This window comes from Podarcis gaigeae (genome assembly GCF_964106915.1).
Source record: "Podarcis gaigeae genome assembly, chromosome: Z".
Classification (NCBI taxonomy): Eukaryota; Metazoa; Chordata; class Lepidosauria; order Squamata; family Lacertidae; genus Podarcis; species Podarcis gaigeae.
Window position 1 is genome coordinate 32,309,207 of NC_139691.1, and position 14,996 is coordinate 32,324,202.

A 14,996-nucleotide genomic window follows, 5' to 3' on the forward strand; every position below is an offset into this window, starting at 1 on the left:
TTTTTTTTACCCTTTTTTAAAATCAAGCAGCTGCAGCTCAGTGATAGAATATCTGCTTTGCAGGTAGAAAATTCAACCCCCAGCTTCTCTAGGTAGGGCTGGGAATGTCGCCCATCTGAAATCAGAATAGACCTGGCCAGAAGGGCTCAAGGTTAGCCAATGAGCTTCAGTTAGAGTGTTGAACTAAAATCTGGGTTCGAATCCCCACTCATCCGTGAAGCTTACTGGATGACCTTGGTCCAGTCACTGTTTCTTATTCTAGCCTAATCTTCATAGGGTTGTTGTGAAGACAAAATGGGGAGGAGTGTGTGAACTCTATGCTCCTTGGGAGAATGGTAGGATGAATTTTTTATAAAAAATGCTCACAAAAATTAGGACACCTATCCACTAAAATACAAATGAATATCTGTGGGGACTTTTTTTGAAATAAATAATAATTGCAAACTGATATGGAAATGCAGTGAAATGAACTTGCAGTTGGAAAAATAAGAAATCAAAGAAATCAAAACTGATGGACTCATCCACTTTCTTCACAATATACTGGCTGCTTAGAGTACAAAACCCATCCAAGATGACCTAACAAAGTTTGCTCAGTAAGCAAGCCAGCCAGCTATGTTTATCCAAGATTAAAGTCAAGGCATTTCCTCATTTGCACAATTCATTTGGCAAAGAGCGGGTCTGATGGGAAGGGTGGGAAGGAGGCCTGAGAAGCAAGCTTGTGCTCTAGTAATTCAGAACCTTGCATCAGGATCTGACTCACTGCTGTCACCAGGAAACTCCTTCTTTGCATAGCTCACTATGTCTCCTTAGCACTGCATGCACACAACATGTGTGATCTTCACTCATGTGATAATCAGCATGGAGGTAGCACTGTATTCTCCTTTCCCATGCAGAAGGGGTTTCTAGGTAGGGATTTTCCTTGCTTTCATGAAATGGCCGCAAGTAGCAGCTGTAATGTGGTTGCTACAGGAGTAGCTGGTGTCAACAAGAATATGCCAAAAATGCAGAGGATGGAACGAAGCATTTCAGTGTGCTGGGCAAGAGGATAAGTCTACTAATGGCTACTAGTCATGGAGGCTGGCTGATGAGGACAAATGAGGTGCTGCCCAACCAACCTCAACCAGCCTTACCTTCCTGCCATCTCACTTACAAGTAGTCGTGGGGATGCCTCTGCCTGTCATTGACTCTAGCTCTGCCTACTGCTAGTCTCCCTGCCCCACCAGTTCCAATGGTCAATAGCCACCAATGTAGCCACTCCTACCTCCATGGTCAGAAGCAGAATGCCTTTACATGCCTGTTGCTGGGAATCGCAAGCAAGGAGGAAGCTGTTGTATTCACGTCCTGCTTGTGAGCTTCCCATAGGTTTCTGGCTGGCATCTGTGAGATCGGAATGTGGACTCGATGGGCCACTGGTTAGACCCAGCAGAGCTGTTCTTATGCTCTTCAGATTCACTAAAAGAGATTCCTAGGGAGAGGTTGTATGGGTAAGCTCACAGTAATGGTCCTACAGGGAAGAGGACTCTCTGAATGTATAATTTGCAGTATCTGATAAGTCAACTCTTTTTGCTGCCTTTCTATACCTTGGGAAACAAGCGATTTGCAGTGGTGCAGTTAGTTAATTTTAGGCTCTGGGCTTAAAGGGCTTACAAGGAAGGGGACACTCCATAATGATAATGTGCATTCCTTCACGTACTTCTAAATGTGCTAAGCCAGACCTCCCTCTGATGGGGCTTCTGGATTTCTGCCCCCAAATTCTGCCCTGAAAGCACCACTGGCTGTTTGGACTGCTGGGTTGGTCATGAGTTGAACAGGCTTTTATCTAGTCAGGAGAGATAACATGAGCAGCTGCAGGGCCTTCTAAAAGCACATCACTCCATCTAGTGCTTGGCTGAAGACTAGCAATTGGCAGCCATGGTTTCATGAGTAAACATTAGAATTTAAGTAGAGCTTGTGGAGAAATAGCCAGACTTGTGTGTATTTAAGAGACATCCACATGTGTATTTTAGTTGTGATAGTCCCTGTTAATCATTTAATTAGGATGTGTGAAGGGGCTAATTGAGTCAGACCTCTGTGCTAGACGTGTACCAGACATCACTAATTCTGTTATGTCAGCATGGGTTCAGAGGTAATAGAGTTCAACCCAATTTCTTTGGAGGTAATGATCCATTAGCACAACAAAGCATCAAAGAACTAGGTGGGAGAATGCAGGTGAATGGGGCCTCTCTCTGTGGTGTAGTGGTTAGGAGTGGTAGTCTTGTAATCTGGGGAACCGGGTTCGAGTCTCCGCTCCTCCACATGCAGCTGCTGGGTGACCTTGGGCTAGTCACACTTCTTTGAAGTCTCTCAGCCCCACTTACCTCAGAGAGTGTTTGTTGTGGGGGAGGAAGGGAAAGGAAAATGTTAGCCGCTTTGAGACTCCTGAAGGGGAGTGAAAGGTGGGATATCAAATCCAAACTCTTCTTCTTCTTCTACTAGGGCTTAGGTTAGCTAGGTTAGAACAGGTGGGATGTGACCATTCTTGGGGAAAGGCAAGCAGCAGGGCAGGGATGCAGCTGCCTTTGGAAGAAGCTGGCACTGCTTGGGATGAGATTGTCAGAACTAGGGCTGCCATACGTCCAGGATTTCCCAGACATATCCGGGATTTTGACCTTGAAAATTGCATCTGGGAAATCTCGGATGTATGGCAATGACACCTTTTTTGAAAAATAAAGTTCTAAAAGTGGTGAAAATAAATTCCAAAAGAAGGAAAATATGCCCAAAGCACTCAGCATGTGTGTTGGGCAGCAGTGGCTGAGGCGAGAGACAGGCTTCGCTGGACTGAGGGAGAGAGAAGGCATGTGGGGCCTCAGCTCAACTTTTGCACTTGCCTTTCAGAGGCAGCGGCTGGGGCAAGAGGCTCCCAAGCAGGATGCTGAGGCAGAACCCAGGGAACACAGCGCCTGCTCTGCACTGGGACATTCCATTGAGCAAATTGAACCGAGGAAGGCAGGGAGCGGGCTGGGGGTTGAGGGGGAGAGAAAAGAAGGAAAGTAGCGTGAGGAGAGGTAGCCAAGACAGCTCTCGGCACCAGCTGTTCTTGCTCCAGTTGTCGAGTCAACGGGGGCTCCAGGAGGCAAGCCAGTCACCAGTATGCAGCCAGGGAAGGGGATTTTCAAGCAGTGTTATGATGTCTCCCCCCCCCCAAAAAAAGTCTCAAAAGCTCAACAACTTTGGTGTCCGGATTTTCACTTTTTAAAATATGGCAACCCTACTCAGAACCCCCTCCACAGTAGACTCAGGTTGTAAATATGTGTAAATAACCCATATTTCAGAAAGATACCACAGTGTCCCCTGTGCCTCATTGTCCAAAGGGAAACACAGACCCCCTGGTTAAAGCACCAGGAACCCCTGGAATATCACACCGCTCATGGAGATTGGAATGGAGTGCAATATGTTAGGATCTCCCATGTGGGTGCGCTGAAGGTCAGTGGGACGTGGGAGAGGATGTTTCTACCCACATATGTTGTAGTCATCCTTTGCTGCTTTTGGGCTCTGGCCGAAACTATGAGGCAGTTGCCTTGGGCAGCAGAACCCAAAGGGGCAGGTGCTCAACCCATCCCATCCCCTCTACCATTGGCAGACAAGTGGTGGCAGCTTCTGGCGAGATATCATACATGCCATGAAATCTCACGAGACCTCGTCAAAATCTCGTGTGATTTTGAGAGCTCACCAGAATCCAGTGACGACATCACCACTTGGCAGGCACCACTGCACAACCCCAGTGAGAGTGACTTCGGGCAGGAGGCTTCCATAGCAGTGTGGCACCTTCCCGTTTTGCCTCAGGCGGCAAAACGGGACTGGATGTCCCTGGTATTGACTTTTATGGGGAGTTGCACTGGAATTTGATGGGAGTTGTAGGGAGCTGTATTCCAAAATATCTGGAGGCTACTAGGTCAGCAAAGTTTTTTCTAGGCATAAGCGATCACCTTTCTAACAAAGAACTTAACTCTGGTACTACTTTAAAGCCTCTCCTTCTCCTACAGAAAATGATGGATGAGTGTCAGGACCAGCGATGGTGTCATTTCTCTGTCCACAGCCATGTGTTCGGCCCTGATCCATGCCCAGGCACACACAAATACTTGGTGGTCTCCTATAAATGCAGACCAGGTGAGTGAGTTCAACAAGGTATTAACTAGGCCAGGGTTCATTGGTGTTAGCAGTTTATGATTCTGATGTTCCTTTTGAAGTCACATTTGCTTTTCTTATTTAAGTAGTCCGCAGTCAAGCAATGTGTACAAAAATGCACATATTGTGATAAAAGCACGAATAAACTGAAAAAATAACGCATCTATGTGCATAAAACTGCATCTATTGGTGAAAATAACATGCAAAAATGCATTATAATAGGGGAAATTGCATACAATCATGCATATTTGAGGAGACCAAAATACTGGTGAATCACAAATGGATGTGGACAGTGCTTTTTTTCCTGGGGGTATGCAAGGGTACGCATACCCCGAAATATTTTGTGAATCTTTGTACTTTTGTCCATTTACTATATTTAATTCCCCCGATTTGAACTATAAAACAGTGATTTTCTGAGATGAGAGTACCCCTAAACATTTTTTAAGAAAAAAAGCACTGGATATGGAAATGTGGAGAACGGGTGAGTGGAAAAAATGAAAAATTTCAGAGAAACTGAAATTGACAGATTTGTCCATCCCTGTGTCCCAGCCAACCATCGCCTCAAGACTGTGTGTGAAAATGAAAAACTGAGACTGCAGTGCCGGAACAAGTCCATCCTAGCTATTTACTCTGCCATCTATGGGAGGCCTTTGCGGGGAAAGCCAGAATGCGAATCGGTGAACAGGACGGGACCTGACATAGGTATGAAGGGAAATTCAGGTGGCCTGGAGTTTCCCAGGACAAAGCTAAGAGCTTCTGGAGCTTCAACAGTCACCAAAGGATTAAGAGTAGATCAATTTTATTTATTTATTTTGCCAGATTCCATTTCTGAAATGCTCCCCTCAAAATATCTCAAAAAATTTTCAAAGTACCTTAAGGATTATCTCATTTCTTATGCTCCAACCCCAATCACTGATATCGTCTGGCAGGGCACTTCCTGTGGCTCCCTATGGCTTTGAAGTTTGGTTGGCCTTCACAGGGGACTGAGCCTTTAGCATGGCAACCTCTGTCCTGTAGAACTTCCTGGCACTAGATGATTAGCCAGAACCATCCCTCCCTTCTTCTGAAAACTATCTTCCTTAAAAACAGGACTTTGCAATATGAATTTCCTTTTTCTTTTTAGCCATTCAATATTTCTTGATTTGTTTTTGCTGCTTTGAAAATGATGTTTTTTATGGATAGTTTTTGCAAATTTTATTCTTACACAACCAGGCACAAGAAATCTGTGGCAGGTCTGGCTGGTCTCCCCACTTCGACCAAGGGACTGCTTCAGTCATGCCACACCACCTGCCCTGTATCTGATGTCACATACAGTAGGTGAAGATGCTGCTCCCTGCCAAATGTTGGGTTTGAAGACACTGCACATCAGTAGGCAGGTGGCACCTGCAGTGCCCTGTGCCGTTGCCTGCATGGGTTGATTTCAAATCACACAGGCAAATCAAGATGCCCCACTTGAAGCCATTGTGATGCAAGGTGATTGACAGAAGGGCAGCACTATCCACCAGTCAAAAAGACCCACAGGGATTGGGGCACCTAAGCATTGTTTCACCAGCTAGAAAGAGTTCCCCACCTTGGTCAAAGGTGAATAATATATACTAACCGTCTGAGAACCTGGCACTAGGGGTTGGTTTCCATCTGAGCTGAATGCCAACTACTGGAGCACCCTAGTCCTGCTTCTTCTCCTTGCTGTTTCTCTCTGTTCACCTTTCTGGGTAGAAGAAAAATTATGGGAGCAAGGAGTAGCAAATTTCTCTCATCTCTCTCTCCTCCCCGTGACAGTTGTATCATACCCTCCAACATTTTCATCTCCAGAATGGGAACATCTGAAGGGGCATGACTTCTGGTCTGGTGGTCTGGCAATCATCACTTGGGTCATCCCAAAGTGCTGGACTGACCCTGCTGACTTGCGCCAGAGTGAGTGCCAGGCCACAAAATGGGACATTCCAGGATGCAAACAGAAGCTGGGATTGACTTCTGTGGTTCCTGCTTGGGTGCTTGGAGGTAGATATGCTGTAGACTTCAGGCCGAAGAGGTCAGTGAATAGGCAGCAGCAACAGAAGTGAGGAGAAGGGCGCCATTGCCCCAAATCCTTGCAAAACCTGAAGCCAGCAGTAACAGAGCCTAAGTGATGAGAGATAACCTTCACACTGATGGAGACCATTTAAATTTACACAGTGGAAGAGAACTTTCAGAATGCCACTGTTAGTCACAATGAAATTTCAGAAGTGTGATATCAGGTGATTGTCAGGCCTGTAGTGGGTGGGGGGTTGGGGAAGGCAGGATTTAACCTACTTGCCTTATGCTGTTTCCTACCCCTAAGTTTGTGGTTGAACTGAAGCCAGGTGTGGCACTTCTGCACCGTTCTTTGGGACTGAATGCGCTGTGTCCATGCTTTAGAGTGTCTGGCTCCTGATGCCCTGAGGAGAGTTTCCCGGAGGTGTCACAAGAAGGAGAACTGCACCATTGTTGCTGATAAAGCCACTTTCGGAGACCCCTGCTTCCCTGGAGTGAAGAAACAACTGAGAGTCTCCTATACTTGCGGTAAGCTACGTAAAAAAACCTGTATCAAATTGTGCTTGATTGGAAAACTGGCACTGTAGAAATCAGAGGGACAGGAGAATGCTTAAACTGCTTAACAGCTGAAAGTTAAGATATGGATGGCACTCCTACCTATAAGAATTGCCGCTGCCACAAAAAAATCCCTGTGGCCAAAGGCCCTTCTAGGCCAGCATTTTGTTCCTCATAGTGGCCAACCCAGATACCCCGAGGAAGCTCACAAGCAGGACACAAGGACAATAGACCTCTCCCACCATTGTCTTCCAGTGACTGGAATTCAGAAACCCTCTGATGCTGTAGGTAGTAAACAGCCATCATGACTGGCACAAGAACTTAAGACCAGCCCTGCTGGATCAGCTCAGTGGTCCATCTATTCCAGCATCTTATTTTCATAGTGGCCACATAGATGCATATGGAAAGCCTGCAACAGCACTCTTTCCTCCTGTGGTTTCCAGCACCTAGCATTTAGGAGTCTCTTGGGCTTGTAGATTGGAAGGTCAGTGGTTCGAATCCCCGTGACGGGGTGAGCTCCCATTGCTCTATCCCAGCTCTTGCTAACCTAGCAGTTCGAAAGCATGCCAGTGCAAGTAGAAAAATAGGTACCGCTCCGGCGGGAAGGTAAACGGCATTTCTGTGCGCTGTGGTTTCCATCACAGTGTTCTGTTGCACCAGAAGTGTTTTAGTCATGCTGGCCACATGACCCGGAAAGCTGTCTGTGGACAAATGCTAGCTCTCTCGGCTTGAAAGTGAGATGAGTGCCGCAACGCCATAGTCACCTTTGACTGGACTTAACCGTCCAGGGGTCCTTTACCTTACCTTTTTACCTTTTATTGAAGTAAATACATGTTATCTCATGTGCTTCCTGTACTTTACTGTTTCTCTCTCTGGGAAGCAGTGACATTAAATAATTCTAGATGGAAGCATTTATTTTATTCATGTGTCTCTATTTACCAGTACTATTCCAACTGTCTCTTGTCTACCCAAACCCCCAAATCTTTATAGTTCCTTTTCATTAAGATAAAACTTTTAAGTTTAATCTTGCTGTTGCTTGCATATTTGATTCTAAGTGTTGCTTGCTTGTTCTTATTAGACTTGGTGTTGTCCTTCTCCTTAGAATAGTTTTGATCTGATGAGTTTAAGTTCAGTGTGTCATAGTCTGCTTTATTTAGTCTGTCTTGACTGCAGCCATGTTATGTTTATGTTATTTATCAAGCCATAGTCTGTCTTGTTAAATTCTTAAGGTGCTATTCTTTTACGTTTTATTCAGAGCAGACCCACTGAAATTAATGAACATGAGTAGGTTAGGTTAATTAATTTTAATGGATTTATTATTGATAAAGGGTTGAATACCACCCCTTGTGCCTTGTGTATATGGCTGTTTCACAAACACACTGACAGTGTGCTACTTCATGCGCAATCATTCACTGTTGCACACAGTAGCAACTATAAAATGGGCATCAGTCCTATGAAAGGTGGCAGCAAACCCTCCACCATGACACACACAGCCCAATCACAAACAGTGATTCCTCTTCCCCTTTTTAGTGCCAAGGCAGCTGCTGGAAGAGGTGGGCCGCAACTCCCAAGAAGACCCTTTCTTAATCTCAGACTACACACATGGTAAGTATCCCGCTTTTACCTTAATCACAAGTAAAGCTCTGCATTTAGAATCTGCTGGTAGAATCCTCTACCACCACAATCCATCTAAGGCGGGCAGGTATATAGTGGTCTTCTGCATATAGTGGTCTCAGGTAGTGAATGCTGAGAGGACTGTATCCTAACTGGGGCCACAAAGAGAGAAGAGTGTGCTATCAGCATGATAAGCAGAATCGTGAGATTTGCAACTTTTTAACCCCACCAACTTTTCAACCCCCCCCCCTTTTCTAAACAACCCAATGGGTATTCCAAAATGTAGCCATGAAGTAGGTGGAAAAAATAAAAATGGAAGGTGAGTGGTGGTTAAGTGTTCTGTTTGGAGGGAGTGATTGGTTGCAACCCTCAATAAAGCATTTTGTGCAGGTCAAAATTGTTAATTAGATTCCCTATTGAACAAACTAAGGCCCTTCTGAGCCTGTTTTTTGTGCAGAACAGAAAGCATGAGGGACAAAGCATGTTCCTTTCCTTTCCATTAGCTAATTGCCTTGGCCTAATAGCACCCAGAACATCTTTATTGGCTTCTCCCCCTAGTATTCACTGTATTAAAAGGACACAAGTCTTGTGTTTCCCAGGGGTCTTATCTGAACCTTGTTGAGCTGCATCTCCTTAATTACTGTATTGGCCTAAATATAAGCCACACATGAGTATAAGCTGCACCTTTAAAATTGGAGGGGGGCAGGGAGAAAAAAAAGTATCCGAATATAAGCCACGGCGGTCTGGCTGCATGCCTTTGCCCCGTGCTCCTGGTCTACTCTGCTTTGCCAGCGGCCCCCCTTCCCCCCTTCGATCCAATGGCTCAGGGTAGGCTTTGGAGTGGCGGGCGGTAGTGTTCCTGGGCTGCTTCCTGGGGGGGGGGGACCCATACCCCTTTGCCAGCAGTGTAAGGTCCTGAATATAAGCCACACTTTAACTTTTCACAATTGGGATTTGGAAAAAAAGTGAGGCATATATCTAACCCCACTTGGAAGTTTATCTGGTTGTTATACAGTGGACCCTTGGGTTACGTTACCTTCGGGTAACATAACGTCCGGGTTGGGAACGCGGCAAACCCGGAATTGCATACTTCTGAGTTTCGCTGTGCGTGCATGCACAGAAGCGCTTTGCGCACCACACATGTGCGCAGAAGCGGTGCCTCATGTTGTGGACTTTTCGGGGTATGTACGGACCCCTGGAACAAATTAAGTTCATATCCGGAGTGTCCACTGTATTTCTTTAAATATTTGCTAAAGTATTCCCACTCTTCTTTTATATCCAACTCATCTTGATTTCTTATCTTTGCAGTCAACATTGCTAACTCCACATATTCTATTAGCTTATTCTGCCAGTTTACTTTTGTGGGACTATTTTCACCTTTGGGCATAAAAATCCTTTCACCTTTGGGCATAAATTATTATTGCCGCTGCTGTTGCTTAGAGGAAGAGACTAAATACTTTCTTGGGTATTTCACCCTCTGCTATACTCAATAAGAACATCTCCGTTTTTGTGTTTTTTTGAGAAATGAGAACCTTACCATCTTTTTTTTTTAGTTAGTATATCATCTCCCAATACTCTTTGGCTTTCTTACAACCCCACCACATATGTCCCTTCAATCTCTTCACATTTCCAGCATAAATTGGTTCATTTTGCCCAATTCCATGCCCACCACTTCTTTTCTCAGTTTCTATCAGTTCTGCCTTGAATGGGGGTTCCATTTCCCATCTTTGTTCTCCTGCGACTTTCCCTCACTGCTCAAGATCCCACCTGGGCTCACCTAATCTCCTCATGTTCAGAGGGAAATTCATTGCCCATGCTTATTCATGAGGGGCAAGAGACAAGCCATGTATCCAACACAGAAACTGTGTCAGTGAGTCTATCCTGAGTGTTAACACTGTGAGATGAGCAACCATGGATGGAAGCAGCAGCTAGAAGCCAGTTAAAGTATATTAAAGTAGCAATAGTGGTGATGGTTGGGGGGGGGGCTTGCATCATCAGCTGTAGTTTTTGTTTAGGGAAGGAGAGTGAAGGCCACCTGGCCATGAAAGAGAAGACCAGAGAGGACAGGAAGCACTGGATTAGGCCTAGCCCAGAACAGTCTGCCCCTTGAGGCAACAGGACAAGTTAGTGCCTATTTTTCATCTCGTGTGCAGAAGTGAACTGGGTTGGCAGATAATAATAATAATAATAATAATAATAATAATAATAATAATAATTTATTTATTATTTATACCCCGCCCATCTGGCTGGGCCTCCCCAGCCACTCTGGGCGGCTTCCATAGAAACCAAAAATACAGTAAAATATCACATGTTAAAAACATCCCTGAACAGGGCTGCCTTAAGATGTCTTCTGAATGTCAGGTAGTTGTTTATCGCTTTGACATCTGCTGGAAGTGCGTTCCACAGGGCAGGCGCCACTACCAAGAAGGCCCTCTGTCTGGTTCCCTGTAGCTTTGCTTCTCGCAATGAGGGAACCACCAGAAGGCCCTCGGTGCTGGACCTCAACGTCCGGGGAGAATGATGGGGGTGGAGACGCTCCTGACTGCAACATGGCTGATGTGGCAATGCCCTCCATTGCATCAGTGGCAGCATGCTAGTTTAAAGGTGTGGCAAGACAGGTTGGGTGGTGTACACAGCTCTGTCCTCCAACAGAGGGGAATAGTTGGGAGGCATAGGATAAATAGCCACCTCTGCTCTCTGCCCCTGCTGCCTGAAGTCTCCACCACCCTTTGCATAATGGCAAGGCCAGCCTTGCATAGGAAGTGGCCTTGAGTGTAAGGCCTTTGGTCCATCTCTCATGGTATCGTCAACACTGACTGACTCCAGATTGCAGCCAGCCCCACCTTGCTGTAGATGATGGTTCAATATCTGGATGCCGCATAACTTGTTTATGGTGGTTACCTCATCCTCAGAATGCACACCTGTCACCTAGCAGAGCAGAGGACTCTGAGATTCATTCTTCACGTGAAAGCAAGGGGCAGTGTGGTGTACTGGTTAGAGCACTGGACTGGGACCAGAGAGACCAGACCCAGTCAGCCCTGAAACTCCCCAAGGGACCTTAGTCTCGTCATGCACTTTCAGGCTAGTCTACCTCAAAGGGCTGTTATGTGGATAAAACCAGGGTTGGGTGGGATAGAAATGGCTACACACGTAATAATAATATCCTTCTGGTCCCTGAAACGTTTTTGGTTAGCAGACATAAATAGGAAGCAGAGGAAGTGAGAGTGAGAGGAGGCCAAAGCTCACCCAAATGGTGTGATGGTGACAGCCCCTACTAATCACCTGCTGTTACATGCTAACTGCTTCTGGACATGAAAGTCCTACTGAGATCTCATGGTTAATAACCATGGGTAATAAATCTGTTCTTTCTCAAGTTGTCGTCACTACAACTTAAAAGCATAGGAAGTTGCCTTATCTCAAGTCATACCATTAGTCCATCTAGACCAGCATTGTTTATACTGATTGGCAGCAGCTCTCCAGGGTTTCCGGCAGGGGTCTCTCCCAGCCCCACCTGGAGGTGCCAGGGATAAACCTGGGACCTTCTGCATGCAAAGCAGTTGCTTCACCACTGAGCCCTGGTCCTTCACCTTTGTGATTGTGAGTTCCATAGATTACATGATAAAGGAGATGCAGTTTAAGGCTGAATGTCTGTTAGGCAGGCTTCCCTTCTCTCCCGAAACCCTTGTCAGTAAGAACGTGCTATCCCCTTGTTTGCTGCAGGTGGCTGGTACACTGGGCCGAGGCTTTCCAGGCTCCAAGAAAATCTGATGATATTTACTAGCTCTCTGGAAACTTTTGCCCTTTTCTGGGGTATGTCTGACTTCCCTGGGTGTGCAAGACGGGCAGAGTTGGGATGCTGGGGGAAACCAGGCCAATCAGGGCCATGGCGCACATTATGTGGGTGGCAAAGCTGTGACTGGGTCTCCCGACCTTTGCGGTAAATGGGGGTGGCACGTAGTTACCGCCAGAATGGAGGAAATGTGCCACTCCCAAAAAAAGAGAGGGCAAAAGGTTTGCACATGCTAAATTATGTGTTAAGAGATTCTGATGTAGAAGTGACTGTCATAGCTGAAATAGAAATGCAACACGTCTTGCCATAGTGGTCTGTTCTGAAAACAGAGGACTGCTTTCTGTAAAGCAGGATAGACTTAACTGTTAAGCAGTTCTTTTAAGCCATTTTTATCAGTTCAGCAGTGCTAGGAGAAAGTTGCTTCGCCTATGTCTCCTACCCCAGCCTTTTCCAGATCTGAAGTATCTGTTAGTCTCACTGGAGAAATGCAGGGACAATACAGATCCCCATCTTCTCACCACAGCAAGACTGTTAGCAGCTTTCAGATGGGATTTAGAAAAAGGAAACAGCACTCCACTCACTCCAATAAAAACTGAAACCTTAAAGTAAAACTACAAGAAAAGGGTGAACCCATCATGGATCTCACATATCACATTTGACCTTTTGGGATGCCTTTTCTGTGGGTGCAACCCCCACCCTCTTTAAAGACACCACCCTAGAATTGCAGAAGGAAAGCCCACTGGAATGAATGCACAGGGGTTGCATGTTGTCATCCCCCCACCCCATTTAATCCAGATTTGACAGTTCTGCAGATATGCAGTAAGTAAAAACTGGGTGTGGCGGTGGTAAATTCCAATTAGACAGGAAAAATAAATTTGGGGTGGCATTTTGATGACAACAGAATTGTGTGCGACAGGGAAGGGGAACCTTTGGCCCTCTAATAGGTTGTTGGACTGCAACTCCCATCGTTTTTGACCACGAGTCATGCTGGCTGGGTCTGATTGGAGATGTAGTCCAGCAACATCTGGAGGGCCAAAGGCTCCTCATCCCTGGTGCAGGCGCTGTAAACTTGCATGCATGAGTCACACTGTGTGCAAAATAAATTGGATGTGTCCTCTCTGTTTATCAGTCCATCTCTCTTTTCCTCCAGTTAAACTGCAGACTTAGGTATATGAGGAGGAGAGGGTGGCTGGAGCAGATGCCACATTCAGGAGGCTCTGACACCCCAAACCATGTCCTCTCTGCTATTGGCCCCTCCCTCTCAACACCCTATCTCTGCAAGGGAGGAGAATGTGGGTTGACTTCCCCCCTGTTGAGTCTTACTTTCCTTTTTCTTTGCAGGCGTTCCTGAGAAGGTGGGCTTTTATTTCCTGTGCGGAGTCTCAGGAGGCCTGGTGTTCCTCCTCCTCCTCTTTGCACCCAAAGTGGCCTTCCTCCAGGATTTAAAGGAGGCTTTCAAAGCTGCAGAGCTGAGCGAAAGCCTAGAGCTGGAGACCACCAAGCTGCAGGATGAGCAGGATGACGAGAACCACGATGACAGCTCCTCCGACTCCTCCTTCCGCCGCCTCACTCGCACCTACCGCAACTCCAACAATATATTTGGGCCAGAGCTCACTGCGGCCCTGGAAGGAGCGGCAGACCATATGGGCCACGAGGGAGATGAGATCTGGATACCCAAGGAGTCCAGCCCATATGCCATCCACAAAATTAAGTCTGCTACCAAATGAGAAAGAATTTGCCATGGGAACAAGGTCAGAGCTGTCTGTTGTAAGCTGAGGTGGACTGAGCTCAATGGCTTCGTAGAATTATAGAATCATAGAATCACAGAGTCGAAAAGAATCCCCAAAAGTCATTTAGTTCAACCCCCTGCAATGCAGGAATCACATCTAAAGAATCCCTGACAGATGACCATCCAGCCTGTTTAAAAACCAATGAATTAAGAGTCCACCATCTTCCGAGGTAGCCCGTTCCGCTGTCCAACAGCTCTTACTGTCTGAAAGTTCTTCCTAATGTTTAGTTGAATCTCCTTTACTGTAACTTTAATTGGTTTGGGTCCTACCCTATGGAGCAAGCAGAAAACAAGCTTGCTCCTCCATCTTCCACATCACAGCCTTATAGATATTTGAAGATGGCTGTGATATCACACTTCAGTCTTCTCTTCTGTAGGCTGATCATACCCAACTCCGTCAATTCCTTACAATAAAGGAGATTCATAATGTCTCCAGACCCTTTATTGCTGAGGCTTTGCGAAGTTGGTTTTGTTATCTTCTTTTCCCATTCCAAAGTATTTGGGGCAAGGGGTTAGAAATGTAAAATAAGTGAGTATGTTATGAGTAGGTCCCCATTTGCACCTACATTTAAAGCGGTGTTATACCACTTTAAACTGTCATGGCTTCCCCCTTACAGAGCTGCAATTCACAGAGTGGTTTAACAATCAATCCTTTTCCCCAGAGAACTTTGGGAGTTGCAGCACTGTGAGGGGAATAGGGGGTCTCCTAACAACTCGCAGCACTTGTTAACTACAGTTTCCAGGATTCTTTCAATGCCTAGTGCAGATGGGACCTTATGTTACAGAGATAGGGAGCCTGTGGTGACCTCCAGATGTTGTTGTACTATAACTCCTACCATCCCTTCCCATTGGGCATGCTGGCTGGGGATGGTAGGAGTTGGAGCAAGGTGATGCCTTCCAGTTGTTGATGCACTACACCTCCCATCATTCATGACCACCCCTGGTTGGGGTTGATGGGAATTGTAGTCCAACAGCAACAGAAGGCCATCGCTCTGCTCTTATCATATTTCTTTCATTTTCTGAATGCCAAACTAGACCAAGTTAGATATAGGAGGAAGAACTGCCGGGTCT

At 46.0% G+C, this 14,996-nt stretch overlaps 1 protein-coding gene across 3 annotated transcripts in view; it reads left to right on the top strand.

The window, feature by feature from the left end:
* LOC310836690 (protein eva-1 homolog C-like) overlaps nt 1-14,655 on the top strand; it is a 24,541-nt gene extending 9,886 nt beyond the window's left edge. For 2 of the 3 annotated variants that reach the window (XM_083722388.1, XM_083722386.1), the window contains exons 3-8: nt 4,023-4,146; nt 4,714-4,866; nt 6,562-6,705; nt 8,263-8,337; nt 12,067-12,156; nt 13,478-14,655. In XM_083722388.1, the coding sequence (XP_083578514.1) occupies nt 4,023-4,146; nt 4,714-4,866; nt 6,562-6,705; nt 8,263-8,337; nt 12,067-12,156; nt 13,478-13,863 (972 nt within the window). In that variant the 3' untranslated portion in view covers nt 13,864-14,655. The remainder of the gene's footprint in view (nt 1-4,022; nt 4,147-4,713; nt 4,867-6,561; nt 6,706-8,262; nt 8,338-12,066; nt 12,157-13,477) is intronic. The other variant, XM_083722387.1, reaches the window with a different exon arrangement.
* Nucleotides 14,656-14,996: the final 341 nt, after the last annotated feature.